Genomic DNA, 19,375 nt, shown 5'->3' on the forward strand with positions numbered 1-19,375 from the left:
GGTATTAAAGAGGTTCCTAGCTTCATAAACCGGCGGCAGGCGAGATCGGTACCTCCTCTTCAGGACATCGTTCGACGCACTCTGATCCAGCATAAGCCGGTAAGCCTATGCATCCAATGCGGCCCGTTCCGCAGCCATCCTGGTATCCTCAGCTGCCAAATCGGCTTTGGCCTGGGTGATCTGATCCTTCACCTTCGCGATTTCTGCATTATGTGCATCTTGATCCGCCGGGTTAACCTTCGCCATCAGCGTTGCCAAAGCGTCAAATAAATCAGATAGAACCTGAGCCGGCGGTCGCACAGGGCCTCCTGCCCCGGCTGCTGTTGATCCGAAAATCATCGCCGCTGCGGTCGAAGAGTGGAGCGCTGGTTGTGTACCGGCCATGAAGATCGCAACCCGGTTTGGCAGATCAAAGGGGTCCGGAATATTGTCGCCATCGGAACAACCCCCAATTCGGCCATCTTGCAACTGATACAACGACTCGGTCTCTCCGGTCGATGACTCGTCGCCGGAATAAACGTCGGTTTCCTCACCAGATTCTGATCTATCCTCAGATTCCCCTCCGTGGATGACTCCCACGAAGGCACGCTTCATGACAGGCTTAACCCGGGCAGATCTCGCACGCTAAGCCGTTTCAACGAGGTCGGTGCAGATGTCCGGCTCAGGGCCCGGTTCGCCGATTTTGCCAATGAAAACGTGTATGCCACTGAAGTGGACCCGGTACCCGTACTCCATTGAGCCGGCCTCGGGGCCCCAGCCTGCATCGTCGATGTAGAGCTTGCCGCGACGACTCTTGGTCGTCCGACCCACAGCGTAGCCCTTGAGTCCTTCGAAGCTGCCCTCTAAGAACTCGAAACCATCGTGCGATAGCCCCACGGTGGGCGCCAACTGTCGTGGTTTTGTCACGGCAGATGTCCTAAGGAAAGGACTTAGTCGTGGAGCCATCGCGCGGGTTAGCTTAAAGGGGTTAAAGCGGACAAAGGACGCAGAGAGTTTATACTGGTTCGGCCCCTTGCGGTGAAGGTAAAAGCCTAATCCAGTTGTTGTGGTATTGCTAGGGTTTTGATGATCAGGGAGAGAATACGCTTTCCTGAGTCTCGAGTTGTTATCTGTTCTCTAAATCGCCGCCGGGTCGTCCCCTTATATACATGGGTTGACGCCCGTCGGTTTACAGAATCCCGAGGCCGGCTCATAAACGTGTCCGGCTCGGTCTCTGCTCTTTCTATCTTGCAACACAAGTTTACATATCAATACCAGTTTATGTCTATAGGCTTTAAACTGGCCTTGGGCCCTGGGCCTTCTCAAGCGTCACCGTCTTTGTCTTCATGGGCTTCAGATACAGTGAACAATTATGGGGTTAACCCGGCCTCTCCTAGCCGGTTTACGCCCAGTAGTAATATCCCCAACACCCACCGTGCCGCAGGGACAAACTTCAATAGCCCATCATAGCACTCTCAGTCAGGGGGTTAGGGAACTCTTGAAGATATCGATAGAATAACATTTTTTTCATAAGTTTCAGTGGACGCAGAGCCAACAAGTGCAGTTTTTCAACATAAGGTCAGGTTACAGAAAGGCCTATTTTGATAAGCAAGGCATTGCAAACAAATAGGTAGAGCAGAGAGCTAACCTAAGGAGCGAGCTTGTTGTAGTTGGTCTAAAGGGGGAAATAAATGACTGTCCCGCTACTACTTCCTTGATTCCCGGGAAAGAAGGAAGACCGAGGGTAACTAACTCTTCCTTCTAAAAAATCTATATCCCAGCTCGTTTTCATCGAGCCTTCCCCCCGTTTGGAATATAGCCAAGTGGTAAGGCATCGGTTTTTGGTACCGTCATGCAAAGGTTCGAATCCTTTTACTCCAGAGCTTTAGGTACAAAAAATTACAAACTTTCTGCTAGTGCCAGTAGTTTTCAAATTCCAATAGTTTAAATTTGAATTATTTGAAATTTGTGTGAATCACTAGTTTGTGAATTCTTTGAATAGTTTTCAAATTACAAACTTTATTTATTCTCTTTTTCTTATGTTTAATATTAGTGTGTTTTATCATTGTATTCAATTTGGTAATACTTCGGTTATTTAAAAAATAAAATGTCTTTGTAACAGATGAGTTTTCGTCTGAAACCTTGATACTTCGAAAGAGATTGTCCATTTTGTACACGAAGTGCATCTAGTTTTTGCCGTAACCCTCTCAACTTTTTTTCACATGCTATGTAAGTGAAATGATAATACCATGCCAACTTTCAACGTTTTCAGAGTTCATTTGTACTGCTTTTCAATTTCAGGGTCATTTAGCTCAAAAAATATCAATAAATGCATTAAAAATAGCAAATGATGTCAGAAAGGGTTGAAAGTTGATGACGTGGCTTTGAATGGTGCATACTGAACGCACAAAAAGTCTGGAGTTGTAATGGGTTTAAAAAATGAAATGCCTTTTGTAACAGATGAGTTTTTGTCCGAAACCCTGATACTTCGAAAGAGATTGTCCATTTTGTGCACGAAGTGCATCCAGTTTTTGCCGTAACCCTCTCAACTACTTTGCACATGCTATGTGGGTGAAACGATGATACCATGCCAACTTTCAACCTTTTCAGAGTTCATTTGTACTGCTTTTCAATTTCAGGGTCATTTAGCTCTAAAAAATCAATAAATGAGCTGAAAAATAGCAAATGATGTCAGAAAGGTACACGTTTGTCCGAAGCACAAAAGTACACGTTTCAAATGCCAAAACACATCAGCACCCTAACTATTATAAAGATTCCCTATGGTTTTTCCAAAGTGGGACTTTCCAGATATACAAGTCCGGAGACTCACTAGAGAAGAAAGTGATGACAGTGAAGCTGATCACAGCCCAGAGTGGGATCTTTGGGTGTGAAACTTTTTCTTCACGTGTGTCCCTTTGCGCCGTAACCATGGACAATCTTCATCATTTAACTGGATGCTCGGGTCAATATTCACTCTGAATGGAGCAATTTCATTAAACTTTTCATAACCGGTTAGGACGGAGACGGGAAGGCACTAAGTAAACCACACCTACCTATGCAAACTAAGTGTTATTTTGACCTCAAATTGCATATAAATAAAATAGTACCACATACAATTCCTCCCAAAATAAAACCCACAAATCACTATACTTATAGAGCATTGCAAGAGCTAATCTAGCAATGAGAGATGAAAGGACAAAGTTGCTAACCTTTGTGATCACTTGGATGGATGGGGTGCCTTTAAATCTTCACAAATTTTGGCAAAAATGGAGTGTGAGCTCAAGAGGAAGAGGAAGAAAATAGAGGAGAGGGGGAAAACACAGCGCTTCGGCTCGGGCTGGACGAAGCACACTATATATAGTGTGACCTTTAGTACCGGTTGGTTATATGGACCGGCACTAAAGGTTCATCTCTAGTCCCCGTTGATGGCATGAACCGATACTAAAGGTTCTGGCCGGGCCCCAGCTTGACACAAGTCTGTCACTACCTCATTAGTACCGGTTCGTGGCACGAACCGGTACTAAAGATTCTCCACGAACCGGTAGTAATGAGGGCCGCCGGCCTAGCCGTTGGAACCGGCACTAATGGTCACATTAGTGCCGGTTCAGTTACAAACCGGAACTAATGTGCTTCACATTAGGCCCTTTTTCTACTAGTGTGTCTTAAACCGGGACTAAAGGTTCCATTTGAACCGGGAGTAATGCCTTCCTGACGTCCTAACCACTCGAACCGGGACTAATGTGTATATTGAGCTTGGACCAAAATCCTGTTTTCTACTAGTGTTAAGAGAAAAGTGAAATTAAGCAGATCGGTTGATCCCCTCACATGGTTTCACAAAAGGGAGAAAAAGCACGTGAAAGTGCACATGCGCCTGGGTACGGTATACCCAGGTTCCTTTTCGATCTGCTGCTAGATGCTTTGGCAGTTGGGAATAAAAAAACGGGGCGAGCGGTTGTGATTGAGATACCAATGTCCAAGAGAGGAGAACGAACCAGTTAAAAGAGAGGAATCGATCTGTCACCACTGACATACACGGAGACGCCCAAGTGCAGTGCCTCATTGTTCGATGGCACGTTCACCGGAGCACCAGAGTACGGGCTACACCTACACCGATCATCAAGAGTGGTGCGTGCCTTGCTTCGCTTTCTCATCTGTAGTAACGCAAATTAAAGGCATAGTAGACGAATTTGAAAAAGAGTGCATTCCTATATACTGGTATAGGCAGAACCGATGGCTGACGAGGGGAAGTAGAATAACTTCCACTAGTATAATGCCATTTCCTCCTATCTAAAATATAGTACTTGATGCTTAAGGTCACTGACAAAGTTCTTCTATATGGCACTTTCAACATCACATTTTGTGCAAGTATTTTTTCCCTCACATAATCGATTGACGTCTTTCGTTAGAGGTTGTCAAACTTTGAGATATTTGGCGGGTAAAATTGCTAAAAGGACATACAATTTAGGTTGGCTCATGCTCCTCTTTTGATAGGAGTATTCATGAGGAAATACTTACCCATACCAAGCCTTAAGTGAAACTGATACTGTAAAGTAGTGCTGATTACAAAGGAGTGAAGTTTTTCCTCATAACATTAAAAAGTTATAATTTTATTTTGTCCTTAAAAAATTCATTTCTAGACTCAGTTTGCAGCGAGAGAGAAAAAAAGAAGATGTTTATTGAGAAACCAGTGATTAATGACAAGAGCATAATCCACACCAAATTGTCCTGTTTGTTCCAGTTATGTGTGTATATGTGTGCATCACAAGATATATTTTAAACCACCTCACTAACCCCCACCCCTCTCTCTCTCTCTCTCTCTCTCTTCCTGTGTGGGCGCGCGCGCGTGTACACGTAGAGATGATCACAAATTGTCGTTTTCCACCGGGATCACAGCGAAAACTTTCTATCAAGATGTGTACCGCTCAAGTTGCCAATCTTTCATATATATTTAAATTTGAGGATAGATCCACTTTCGGTACAATAATAATATGTACAATCTTTCATGTCTTGTACTCTTGTTACACAACTTAAGCAATGAGCACCGTATAATGAAAAGTTGGTGGCCTTCTGAATGCTGTAACCTATCCCTATGTTTTACTTCGGTACGAAGATACAACCTGGTGTATGGCTTGAGACAAGACCTCTGAGCATGGAGCAGTACCTACAAATACTCCCTCGGTCCTAAAACGTAAGACGTTTTTCGGCACCATCTCTTACATTTGGAGACAGAGGGAGTATCTTATGTTCTCAGCAGAGCAGATTGGACCAACGAACCTTGAACCACGTGCGGTCATGTCACAGTTTGATCTTGTAACGGCAACGTCACCCACAAGGTGCCACGTTACAAGCAAGGTCACTCTTTGCCCCTTTGGCCACCATGGAACGGCATCGACGGTCATATGCCGAACTAGAACTATATCGACCATCACTAGGTGGCCAGTTGTTACTTACTACTCCAAGTGTGTCCATGTACGGAGCATGGCTGCCGTTTATCCAAGTACGGAGGGAGAAACAAATATTAAACTAGTGGGTGATACGCAGCCGTACAGAAGTGGACGCTTCATTATACTCTAAGTGCAAGCGATAGGTGCTCTAAGCCAAGGCCCCAAAACAGGAAAAGAAAGAATCATCAGCGTCCAAGTTGCTCCGTACCGAACTTTGGCTCCGTGTATAATATTCCATGAGCACATGCACCATCTCCGGCGGCACTACCCGGTCCGTGCATGACTGCATGAGCGTACGTGTCACTTCCCGATACGTTGGAAATGGCGAGACGTGAGGCGGAGCGGGGAGCAACTACTACGGGCTTCTTTGGATCACGGGATTTGCAAAACAAAGGAACAGGAAAAATGGAGGATTTGATTGCCATGACATAGCCAATCCTATAGATTTTTTCCAGAGGTCGGACCTCATGTGTAAATTCCTTTGGAATCAGCACCTTGGAGACCCAATCCTGAGGAATTTTAATGGCCCAATCCTTTGATCCAAATGTGTTTCATAGGAAACAATCCTGAGGATTGATATCCCATGAAAATCCTGTGAAAATCCTCCAATCCAAAGAAGGCCTACCATATCTAGCAGCCGCTACTTGTTTCCCTCCCTCTCTCAGGTGCCCCCCTCCCCAGATACAGCCCTCACCCAACGCGCACACACTCCCTCTGTCCCCTGTCTTCCTCCCTCCCTCTCCCAGCTGGATACGGGGGTCTCCGGTTAGCCGGCGGCGTGTGTGCTGCTTAGTTACTTAGTACACGTGATGGTGCGGCGGAAGACGGTGATCGAGAGAATCGAGGACACAACGAGCCGGCAGGTGACCTTCTTCAAGAGGAAGGGCGGGCTGTTCAAGAAGGCCAGGGAGCTGGGCGTCCTCTGCGACGCCCAGGTAGGGATCCTCCTCTTCTCCAACACCGGCCGCCTCTACGAGTACTCCAACTCCACCTCCGGGTACTGTTTGTTGTATCTATGCTTTTTTCCTGCCAGTTGCGTGGATTTCTTCAATTGATATCGTGCTGGCGCTGATCAGCTAAATACGTGTGACTATTGTTTGTTGGTCTATAGCCCTTAGCTAGATAGGCAGATACATAGCAAATACGATGGAGGCCCACTAAAATACTAATGAGTCATATTAATTTATGTCCATGCCACCAGTAAATGTTTCGAGCTAATTCATTTCTTAGTTGATCCACCCATGGATGTTAATTTGCAAGAAGAGTACAAAACAAAGAGACTTAATGATCTATTTTATGTTGATCAACATATTTTCTTGGTCTCAACTTAATTACTGCCTTACTGAACCTGATTGTTTTTTGGTGATATTTTCCATACTTTGTTACTTCTTTCTCTATATTGACGATCGAGAGATGTCACCATAGGAAAAGGATGATGTGGTATTTTGACTCTCGATTATTAGAGATATATATGAGCAGGTCGGTGGTATTTGGTGATACACTTAATAAGCATGTAATTTCACATAGTGGCATTTATTCATTTATTTTGCGGGGAACTTGTCTTAATTGTTGATGCATTCGTCAGTTCCAACCGTCTTTTTGCGGGGAGAGTTCTTTGGACTCAAACCATCATGTATTGAATAAATTGGACATGCTTAAACTTCATAGAGAGCATGCACAAATACAGAAATAATGAATTTATATCCCATTGCCACTACTAGAATATGGTTTTGTGCCGAGTTTCAAAACTTCGCCGGGTTTTTTCTATTGAGCACTCGGCAAAATTTCTGCCTGGCGAGTTTAATTCAAATTTTGGCTCGACAGTGATAAGCAACTCGGCAGACTGAATACTTTGCCTAGTTCCAACGAAAAATGACTTGGCAAAAAAAAACTTGGCTGTATCATAATTTCGCTGAGTTCCTAGGAGAAACCCGGCTAAGACTGAATTCTGGGCCCGATGTCAAGCTGGTGGCAGAGCCGTGACGACGGTCTTTCTTTGCCGAGTTTCGGCTAACGGAGACTCATCAACCATTTTACCTTTTTCATTTTTTTAAATGGGAATTCCAGGGGTCATCTCTTTGCCGAGTTGCTTCTGTAAGAGACTCAGCAAATATTTCCTAATTTTCATTTTCTTAAACTGGAATCCTAAGGTCCACGGCTTTACCGAGTTGCGTTCGTAGAAAACTCGGCAAAAACTGACAGGTGAGCTGTCGAGTCACGTGCAGTTGACTAGCTGACCATGCGCCTGTGCTGGTCGCGCGCGTCGCATACGGCGGGCACCGCGTACAGAGGCTGTGTTTAGTCCCACCTCACCACGCGGGGCGCGCGCCAACCGGCATAAATAGCGGCGGAGGCGAAAGGTGGTAAGCTTCTCTGTTGTTGCATTAGGTCCATCAATTCTCATTGTGTGAATGACGTAGCTTCAAACTAGATTGCATTTCATCAACTGATGTTCATCGAGCGTCAAATTCATCTTGTTCATATACGTTGTAGCCCTACTACAATGAAAGAGATTTTAAAATTTTCATTTATTTTAAATAAGTTATTTATTTTTTTCTGTTTTTCTTCAGTTTTGTCGTTACTATATGTTTTTTTCTTTTTTCTAAAAATATTTTAATTTTTTTAAAAGAATCTTGTTTTTGTATTTCTGTTCACACATTTAGCAAATGACGGAGCCATAACGGTAGTCTTTCTTTGCCGAGTTTTGGCTAAGGGCGATTCTAGTAGTATGCTTTCCATTGAAGTATATTTGTAAACTTGATCTCAAAAAGGTAAACAACATATATTGAACCCCCCCCCCCTCCCCCCCTAGTTATATTACAAACTGTTGCATCTTTAGATCGCAAGACTATGCAAGGATCATCACCATATTGGCTTCCCTACTTATGATACACAGTGTAGAAGAATGAAAAAAAGTAATTAAATTGCAAAGTATGTGTTAGTTTATTTTCTAGTACAACATACATATGATCAACTTTTATTATTCCAACGTCTTTTACAAAATTTGGAACTTGTTGAGTGAACAATTTCACAAGATAAAAATATGAGTCAATTTTTTCTCAATCCAACTTATTTCCACTACTAACATTGTGAAATACCCCTATGGTTATTTTACATTTCTCAAACTATTAAGCTCCGAGTTTTCCTCTATTAACGCCATATCAAACTAATAATAAGTACATATGACTCCTTTTTATGTGTCGCCCTTTTATACGAAGAGGATCATTAGCCAAATAAAATTTTCCTTGGGTATCATCCAAGATACCAGCCAAGTTCCGTACTTTATATATGCATGTTTTCCCTTTCTATTTGATATTTACAAACACACGCTCACATGCGCGCGTGCGCGCGTGTGTGTGTGTGCGTGTGCGTGTGTGTGTGTGTGTGTGCGTGTGCGTGCGTGCGTGCGTGCGGGTGTGTGCGTGTGTGTTACCCATCCTTTTTTTACAGAAGAAATACTATATATGACCAAACATTCAGTCGACATGCATCCCATCTAACATTTATGAATAATAGGAACAAACTATATGGCTGTGGAATCATGTCTCCAACTCTGCAGGCTCTCGCACCTGTGTACCACTCACTGTCAAAATAATTCACATATTGTGTCATAATTATGTCCAGCTTGTTTGTAAGCTAGAAATATAGTGTTTTTTAGTTTACAATATGTTGTGCCTTATGTGCAGGGTTAATTCCATAATTGAAAGATACCAGAAGGTTAAGGAGGGCCAACAATTCATGAGTGCGAGCGCTGAGGCTAAGGTATAACTTTCAATCAGTATTTCTCTATAATTTAGCTAGTCATGTGGTTAACGTCTTCTTTTGAGTTCATCAAGCTCGTTCTTTCGATAATTCTACTATAGTTGAAAGTACATAGCCACCTTCATGCCATGTGGATACCATGAGTGCATTTCTTAATCAATTGCTAAGTCACCTTAACTATAGCAATATACCTTCTCATAGGGTAACAAATATGGAAATTAACAACAAGAATCATGAAGGAAGGATGTACAATGATCACTAGTGCGCAACCAACCATTAGGGAGGTCATTTCCAGAAAGCCATATCCCGCCTGGCATGCCTTGGCTCCCCCTTGCTATTTTTCACTGGTGTCCGAAGGGACCCCAAACACTTTATCCTCTTTACCTTACCTTAATTTCATCAATAGTTGATGATTTGCTTTCCTAGGCGGTGACACTATCGAGCTTCTACCGAAGGCATCTAAAAATAAATTCAATCTATTACACAATAACTTCTCACAATAGTCAACATATTTTCGTTTTTATGCACCAATAAGGGTACAATGTTGTATCCCAAAGTACACTTCCAGCTAATAAATTTTCAAGTTGGATTGATAGGAACCAAACCTCATTATGAATGAATTGAAAATTTTAGTTAAAAGAAATCAACTTTTGATTTGACAAATTAGAAAGTTGTAAATATTAGAAATTCCACTTCGTACCAAAATGGTGCCAAATTTTAATCATCCAACACAGTGTTTCTGTGCGTCAAATCAAGCTTACTATGGGTTCCAACTTTTGCAAAACAAGTCATAGGTTCGACACATTAAAGCCAAAAAAATGAGATCACCATGCTAGCTTATGCGATGGTGGTTGGCCATGCTAGATGCTCTGGATGAGAGCAGGGGAATGGGAACAAGCCATCATGCACGATGGGGTTCGGTCAAGCAATGAGGCAACTGGTACAATGAAGATTGATGAGGTAGCAATGTGTGGTGAATGTAGTAGAGTGAAGAACCGTGATGCTCTCGTAGCTAGAAGATTGACTCAGGTAAATAAGATGATATGTACATCAAAGTATATCAGAGAAAACAACATCTTACTTGTTTCTCTACACAAAGCCGACTGTTGTAAACCCATCAATTGCTACATACAACGTCTTAGCCACAGATTCTCATACGTGCTATAGACTTATAGTGCACCGGGTAGCAAGGATCACGGCACAAAGATGATAGACTTTCCTTCTCTAAATGTGACTGGATATCATTCCCAACATCTCACACAAATGATCACAATATGTTACTAACGTCACTAGATGGGTTAGCAATATTTATGTACATACTTTTGATTGATTATCTTTGTTTTCGCAATTCCATTGAATGGCTAATTCAATGTTTCACCAAATTCCGATACATCAATTGCATTATAGTTTATCTTTGTTCTATTGTTCTATTTCAAATTCTAAAGCATAAACTATTGCTATAACATGATTGCTCATTAACAGTTGTGGAAAGTGGAGGCAAACCGTCTGAGGCAACAACTACATAACTTGCAAGAGGATCATAGGTATGATAAGTAAAATTATATGATGTATGTATCAATAGTACTTACGAAAGAAATAGCTACTGGTTTTGCATTTGAAAATATATTAAATTACGTACATTCATAGCCCTGATAGGTGTAATATTCATATATACTCAGATTACAAGGGGGACACATTTGCACTAAATTGCTTACAATTATTCCAGGCGGTGTCAGAGCATATGTCGATATACATATGTTTCCTCCAGTTGTATTACTTCAAATTTGAACGTAAGGCTGGAAAGGGATTAATCTATCATATTTTCAAAAATATATATCATATTTTTTATGAATGCTTGTATCTCCGTAATTGACAAAAATATGCATTGTATAATAATGGGCAGTGTATAATATCACATATATACTTGTATACTTTTTAAAAGAAAAAATGAACTTTTATTTGTCCAACAATAAAATAGTGATAGAAAAAGGTTGCTCCAATACAGAATTTCTTATAACAGAATTTACACTGGTAACACCCCAATGCACTGTAATGAGAAAAAAATCAACAACTATTTTTATTTATAGAGAAGTGCACTAATGTATGTGTACCTTCACTAAACCGCTGCAGACAGTTGTTGGGACAAAATCTACCTGGCTTAGGTTTGGAAGGCTTGAAGGATCTAGAGAATCAACTGGAAACAAGCATACATAACATTAGGCTAACAAAGGTAATGCTTAGTGCTCATAACCACATTGCAGAGATCATGCAAAATATGCATTTAGACATCATGCATCAGCAGTGCCACTAACTGCATTGTTCTTTTCCAGGACCAACTTATGATTGATGAAATTGAAGAGTTAAACAAGAAGGTATGCGTTTACCATTACGACACTAGCTACCACCATATTACAAGGCGGTGCGTTTTTTGACTAAAGAGCCTAATATTTTTGAACTGCAGGAGAGCCTCGTGCACCAGGAAAATACTGAGCTATACAAGAAATTGAACATCATTCGTCGACAGAATTTAGATTTGCAAAACAAGGTGCATGAGCATAAGAGTCCCTCCTTGCAACAATAAAATAAAAGAAAGAGAGTTACAAAGAGTACTCGATCCATATTCCACAAACATATCTTGCATATATGTGCATGTGTAATTTGTCATATTGATTCCATTTTTCAGTTAAACGGCCAGGTGGAAGTAAATGAGACAATTACAAGTTCTTCTAGCCAGTACAACATTGCTGCTCGAGCTGATCCAGTTTGTCTGCAAGTCAGCCATCCCCACCATGCAGAAAGGGATGAGCAACCAGAATCACCAACGCTGTGGTACGGCAAAGTTTATATTTTTTCCAATCTGCTTTGCCTCTGAAATTATTAATCCAAAGTAAGCACATAAGCTGACATTATGAGCAACCTCTCCCTGCAATGCATGCAACAGTCTATGACTACCTGCTGGTGGATTCATAAATAAGAGGCTGCAAGTTTCTACTACAAGACGGCCAGATGGTCGAGGATTGGTGTGCCAATTCTGTTCCTAAATCAAGTGTGGAAGTTAATGTGTCCATTGGGAGGATTGATGTGCTATGTCTACCAATGCATTGTAAAAATACACTACCATTGGGAGATTTGCAACTGGCTCCATGTATTTTTTTCTTGTTATTAACAAAGCAACAAGAATATGCTGTGTTGAATCCCGGATGCACAAACTTGCATTCAAATAAAATAATGTATCATAAAAAAACACGCTGGTTAGAATTCACAGTTGCAGGCAAAACCTTCTGTGAGATTAGGGGTACCACATTCCTCAAAGGAGGTTCTCCATATATACCAGGCATCTGCACATTACCCTTTCATTTCAAAGGAAAACCATTCCCGCAACAAGGGAGAGGAAGTCAACAAATGTTGCCATTTTTCTGCGTGTCATGAACAGTGGAAAAAATAGTGCGTTATAGCGTCGCTAATAGCATGTTTTAGCGTTCTGAGCAATGACTCGCTAAATAAATTGATATACAATGTCTAGCTAATAACACGTTATAGTGCGATATAACACGCTAATAACGTATTTTAAGGACCATGCTATTTTGTTATAGCATGCTATTTTTTCATTGGTCATGAATAGGCGGTAGCTGAAAGGAGGGCTAATATAATGTGCACGCAAGAAAAGTGAAAGAAGATCGATAGACCCTCTCACATGGTTCTAGCACATGACAGTGTACCTGTTGAGGCTCCGTGATCTGCTAGATGCTTTGGTACATTGATTTACCAACTGATGCTTTGGCAGTTAGGAGGTCACATGCGATGGCACATTTTCCGTACATCTGTTTCCGTGCCACGAATATAAGAACCGCTCGAGCGGTTCTTTTCAGATGCCGAGAGAGGATAGCAAATGAAAGAGAGGACTCTATCGCCATAGCACATTAGGGTGTGTTTGGTAGGGTGCATGGAGGGTGCATGAGGGTAAAAGTTCCCAATCCGACCCACTTTTGCTTGTTTGGTAGGGTGCATGAGCTCAGATGGGCTATGCTCATCTGATGCATAAAAGGGCCCTCAGCTATGCTCATCTCATGCACCCCAGACAGGGTGCATGGAGGCAGCCATGCTGGTCCTGACACTCGTCCCCACCCACCAGACCACGTCCAGATATGTTTATATTTTCAAAAAATGTTTAGAATTTTAAATTTTTTTTAAATTTTCGAAAAGTTTAGAATTACGAAATTTCTTTAAATTTTTGAAAAAATTTAGGATTTCAAAATTGTTTAAATTTTCAAAAAATGTTCATAATTTCAAAATTTTTAAAAAAATCAACAATGTTCGGAATTTCAAAATAAAATAAAAAATTGTTTGAATTTTGAAAAAAACCAGAATTTCAAATTTATTTAAATTTTTATAAAATATTTAATTTTCAAATTTTGTTTAAATTTTCAGAAAAGCTCGGAATTTTAAATAAGTTCAAATTTTCAAAAAAGTTTAGAATTTCAAATTTTAATTTATTTTTTTTATAAAAATAGAATTTCCAAAAATTGTAAATTTTCAAAATATGTTTAAATTTGTGTTCATATTTTTCCGATTTTGTTCATCATTCAAAAAAAAATTGGAATTTGAAATTGTTCAGCATGTCTAAACACATGCAGGCTGCCAAACAAAGTCTCAGCTCAGCATGTCTCAGCGCATATATCGCTGCCAAACAACAGCAACTGCATGGACTCAGCATGTCTACACTCAGCATGTATGAGAGGAGAACAACTAGGCTAGGTCCATACATGCTACCAAACACACCCTTAATGATCGTCTTGGTGATGCCTTTTCGGTCTATCACACGTTCGCTTGATTGAGCACTAAACCACAACCTTAGAAAATTGGAATGCACTTTAATTAGGAGAATCGGCTACCGAATCAGCATGACGCGCTTCCGTTATATGTTTTTCCACACGCCCTCATTATTTTTTCGGCCGGCCGGGTTCCACTTTTAAAACAATAACCGAACAGTAGAAGTTAACAGTTCAGCGGATGAATGAATCCACTTGTTCTCAAAGCAAGCATTGTTACGAATTTTTGACACCTGCAAAGAAAATAAATAATGAGGAGAACCTTGATCAGAACTCAAATAAATAGAGAGGGGAACTATCCTTCAAAGTAGAACTACCACATCACTTGTCTTCTCAAAAGTTAGTTTTGACATATAACTACCACATCACGAATCTGCCCTGTAAATAGACATCTCGCCTTGAGTTAATTTCCAGCAGGCTGAATCATCAACTTCTATTGTTCCTTCTTTTCTCTCTATTTTTCTCTATCCCTTTTTCTGGGTCTATGATAAAAACTACCTACTCCCTTGGATCCATAATAAGTGTTGCAGTTTCAAACTAAGGTTGAACTAATCTTAGTTCAGAACTGCTACACCTATTTTTGACCGGAGGGAGTATATTTTATTGAAAATAAAATTAAAAATATATATTCCCGCAAAAAGGAAAAGAATATATATCATTCTAAAGAAAAAAGAATGAACCCCTAATACGTGAAACAAATATGAAATGAAATTAAGAGTAACATACGTAGACAATGGCCTATGAGGAACTAGATTAGAGCACTTCCCCTCTATATGTTCGGGCGGACAACATGAACCAAAAGCAGCCATCCAACTTGATCAACAAACCCATTCACTTAGTTCGACTGTCCTGCACCCCACATATCCAACCCATTTGTGAGGCGGATATGGGACGCTCCGGACGCGGTGGTTACGTTGGATCAGCCTGCACTGGCCCAACCCCACCCAAGCAAATCCCTAGCCAATCCTCTACTCATTCTCTTGTCTACTTCGCTTCCAGTCCACTCCCCCTGTGGTCCACTCCCTCCCCTTGCCATCGTCCATCACCACCATGACTGGATTGTGTAGCGGCTCCTCCGAAGCCGACCCCATGGATTGGGACGCCTTCGCGGCAAAGTCGAATGGCGAGCTATCCTTCCGCGTTGCCCTCCGTCGGTAGCGGGTGGACAAGGGCGGAAGCTCTAGCCCCTTGCCCTTACTAGTGGCCCGTCATGGCTCCTTCAACTACACACAAGATAGCGCTAGCTCATTGCGGTCTGCACCCGCCCCAGTGACCCGGTAGGGCTCTTGCAGCTCCGCAGCTCCCCGAGTGGGAGACATGTGCAGCAGGCGGGCCAGGTGGAATCTAGCCGGTCCGTTTGCATCTTCTTGCTAATACACGCCGATTCCCCTACCCTCTGACTCATAGGAGGAGCTCGTCAGTGGTGTCATCCGCTGGTCCTTTACCACGGCTGAGACACATGCCATCAGCCGTCGGAGCCACGGAAATGCGAAAACATTGTCGCTCAAGATCGAGGAGTCAGAGCAGATTACGAAGGAGAAAGCGGCTGCTGCCGCTAAAGCTGCCGGCCTCACACGGGAGCAGACCAGCTCCACCTAACATCTGTCGGGCTTCCCTCCTCGTCTCACTTCTTCGGCTCCAACAACAACTGTGACGGTTGTCCATCTGCCAACTTTGATGCCCACTACCACCGCTCCGAAAACTACAAGGGGAAGGGCTCGGCGAGGAAGTGGTGAAATTTACGAAACTTAAAGTGCGAACGGATGAGGGGCTCTAGTGAGGACTTAAAAAAAACATAGTTGTAAATCACAAAAAATCATTTTTATATACACAAATACATATATCACACGTTCATGGAATTTTTCATAACAATATACTTCCATACGTAGCATAAACCTAAAAAAATACGTACATGAAAATGGGCCTTTTTTGTTGTTGTGGGCCCAACATTTTGTGTTTTGTGCAGCTTGCAAATCATAATATTTTTTAACAAAAATTTATAGATCCATCGCGAATATGTATAAGTTTTCTCAGATTTGTTGCCTTTTTTAAAACTTGAAAAAATTATTTTTGAATAATTTGAAATAAAGTCCTCCTATGCACCCATCCTCAGGAACTGTGCACTCTGAAATTTATGCCTATCAACTCTACTCCTATCTAATCATGGACCTTATCAAACTATCGAACTATCTATGTATTGAACTTCATATGTCTGGTTCTATGTTGAACTTGCTATCAGATGAATGTTGTGTATTAAATTTTCTACGTTTGGGATATCTACCGTGGATGGGGTTGTACAGATTTAGGGATTTGGATATAAGAAAGACGATTGACGGCGTCCAGATGCGACCCAATTTGGTATGTTTGCTTGGAGATGCTCTTCCTCCTGTCCAAAAAGATCATTTTGAGTGAACCAGTTTGTGTCTGAATGTTTAGGATGACAATGGTATCCCCGGTCCACCAAAGTTCAAGTCCTGTACTTCACATTGGTGTTCGTATTATTTCTAGATTTATTTCAACCTTCCGACGATGTTCGTTCAGTGGACGGAGATATTCCGTCGACTGCGAGGCGCATGTGGTGACTTTTTAAAATCTAAAAATGCTATGCCGGGTGTGCATGCGTACGCTCATAGAGATGAGTCTAATGAGCTATTTCGAGTGTACTGTGCCTGTCTGCGCTACCTAATAATAACACAGAGCAAGTTAATAACACAGACCATGTGGAAATGAACAACATATATCTTAGCTGGTTTTTGTTTTTGTTTTTTTTCGCAAACTGCTTAGCAAGCTTATCACACTCGACCGTACGTATACATTATATTATTGGTATTTCTCGCTAGGACCATAGCGAAGACTTTCGACTACTGAGCTGCGGATTGCTTAAGCCTTAAGGTATGCAACTTGCCATATATTTTAAATTCTGGGGCAGACCAACTTTCCGTACAATATAAACCCTCTTGTCCTGTTATACGACTTGAGCAACCTAGTAAGCTTCATCAGGTTGTCTCTTACTTTCTATTTTACTTTAATCTTGATCTGCAGATATAACTATTTCTTTTTTCGTGGGGAGATCTGCAGATATGACCTAAAGTTTATGCCCGCGACAGGATTTCTGAACTGATGTACTAGTATATCTTATCTTATTTTCTTACCACAACACAGGGGTTGGACAAATTGCGAGGGCAACGTGAAGCCATGTGCATACGAGGCGCAAGGTAAATTTGATACAGAGTAACATATAGATAACGCCAAATTAAGGCACGCTCCCTTCAACAAATTGTAAAAAGAGGTATATATAAAATGAGGTGGTATTATCTATTAGAGATATATTTGGTAGTAGAGATTGTCCGGGATTAGATAGAGTTATTTCCATCTTATCTGTAGAAGGTGTCTCGCTCTCGAGGCTCAATAATACATCCATCATATTCGACCAAATCCCTTTCTTCCTTTTAACATGGTATCAGCCTTACCTTAATCCTAAACCTTAGCCGCCGCCGCCGCTTCCGCACCCGCGCGCCGCCCCCGGAGCGGTCGGCCTTCATGACCGCCGCCGGGGGCCGCGCCGCCCGTACCTAGGGTTCGTTCGCCGGTCGTGTTGATCGGCTGCCCTAGAGAGTCTTTTTCTCAGTCCCTTGATCTGGGTTTTTCTCTCACGCCAGTCATTTTGATTGGTGTTTCTTTTTGGTTTTCCGATGTAAGATTGGTTTGCGTCGATTCGTCATCTACATCGTGCCTCTACTTCATCATCGGCGTCGACTCCTATCGGCCGCTTCGTCGTCCCGAACATCACGCAGCGCGACAACACTGCAAGTGTGGCGGCCGGTTGCGTCCTCAAGCACGTCCCTGGTTTCCATCCAGGCTTGCTTTGCTCACGTGCATGCACATGTGCAACTGCAGTTTACTGCACGCCACATGCACCGTCCTGGACGCGGATGCTTGGACGCGGAAGCAGTACCGATCTGCATCACGCGTCGCGCTCTCGCGGGATCCTGTGCATCTTCATCAACGCGCGACTGGTCTGATCAACATTGCTTGTGCCTCCGCATGGATCCAGTGAAGGTCATCATACGAGCACGCACGCATCTACACCGATCGAGCAATGGGCTGCCGCTGTGTCGTCACGTCGGGCCGCAGCGCCGCCGCCCCGTGGTTCTTCTCCCAGCTGCACCGACCCGCATCACCGCTGCGTCACCTCTTCGGGCCGTAGTGCCGCGGCATGCGGTCCACCGCCACCTCGAGGCGTCCGCTCTAGGCCGTCCCCGTGGCTGCGCCGACCCTCGCGTCGCCAATAAGTCGCCCCGTCTGGCCGTAGCGAGCGTGGCACATGATCCACGCCGCCCGAGGCCGTCCCCGCAGTTGCACCGACCCGCCCTCCGCCGCTGCGCCGTCCCTTTGTGTCGTCGCGCCGCGGCCCGCGGTCCCCGCAACTGCCCCGAGGTCTTCCGCCGTCGCCCCGACCTGCCCGCCGCCGCCGCGTCGTCCCTTCGGGCCGTAGCGCCGCGGCCCGCGGTCCCCTGCCGTCTCCGCGCCCGACCTCCCGTGGTATGCGCCGCGCCGCCTCCCATGGCGCCGGAACGCCACTGTCCGCGCCGATCTTCGTCACGCTATTAGGGTTCTTCGCCTACTTTGAGCATCGCCGCCGCGCTCCTAACCTAACCGCCGCCGCCGCTGTTCTTCGTCCGCCGCCGCCGCTATGTTAGACTTAATCTTGATTCGTGTATCTGCATAGTTAGTTTTCGTAATGCATGTAGCATAGATTAGGGAGTAGCTACTCGACAAAGTTTCAGCGAAGATGCGCAGAGGAGGCGAGATGTCGAGTGCCGTGCGATGCGGCGAGCGCGACGAGATGCCGACTGTGCTGTGTGATACGGCGATGCCATGAGAGTCGGCAAGACGCGACGAGGCTGGAGCATGATGGGTTGGTTCAGGTTGAGTCGGATGACACGGCAAGGTCGTGTGATACGGCAAGCGCGTGGACGGGTTGAAGCAAGACCGGCTGGATCGATCAGTACGTTGGAGCCAAGAGAATTGGTGTGTTTGTGTTGGGGTTTTAGCTGCATGCGTGGAGTAGTTATCTAGTAGTTAGCTGCATGCACGTACTAGTCTTTTGACCCTAGAGAGATTCTAGGAGAGGATAAGATGATGGGTTAGTGCATGTAGTTAGTTGGTTAGTGGAGCAACTAGTGTGGAGACATGGTGGCCGGGTGTGATGGCCGGTGTGCATGAGTCTTGTATCTAGTATTATTTAAGTGACCAGATAATGAGATAGGAGGCCGTGAGGGCTGAGCATTGAAAACATGTAGCCACTGTGATTTTCACCGGGAGACAAGGCAAAGCAAGCTTTCTCCTTGGTGAAGTATG

General features: G+C 43.3%; 1 protein-coding gene across 2 annotated transcripts; it reads left to right on the plus strand.

Moving 5' to 3' along the window:
* The first annotated feature begins 6,086 nt into the window (after positions 1-6,086).
* LOC109750517 (MADS-box transcription factor 23) lies at positions 6,087-12,445 on the plus strand. Of its 2 annotated transcripts, XM_020309480.4 has the most exons (8): positions 6,087-6,420; positions 9,110-9,185; positions 10,668-10,729; positions 11,316-11,415; positions 11,516-11,557; positions 11,647-11,730; positions 11,869-12,014; positions 12,127-12,445. In XM_020309480.4, the coding sequence occupies exons 1-8, from the start codon at positions 6,233-6,235 to the stop codon at positions 12,131-12,133; spliced, it is 705 nt and encodes a 234-aa protein (XP_020165069.1). In that variant the 5' UTR covers positions 6,087-6,232; the 3' UTR covers positions 12,134-12,445. The 2 variants fall into 2 exon arrangements, with proteins under 2 accessions (XP_020165069.1, XP_073362739.1); XM_073506638.1 differs by lacking the exon at positions 12,127-12,445 and having other exon boundaries at positions 11,869-12,057.
* The last annotated feature ends 6,930 nt before the right edge of the window (positions 12,446-19,375 follow it).

Source organism: Aegilops tauschii, chromosome 1 (assembly GCF_002575655.3).
Source record: "Aegilops tauschii subsp. strangulata cultivar AL8/78 chromosome 1, Aet v6.0, whole genome shotgun sequence".
Taxonomy (NCBI): domain Eukaryota; kingdom Viridiplantae; phylum Streptophyta; class Magnoliopsida; order Poales; family Poaceae; genus Aegilops; species Aegilops tauschii.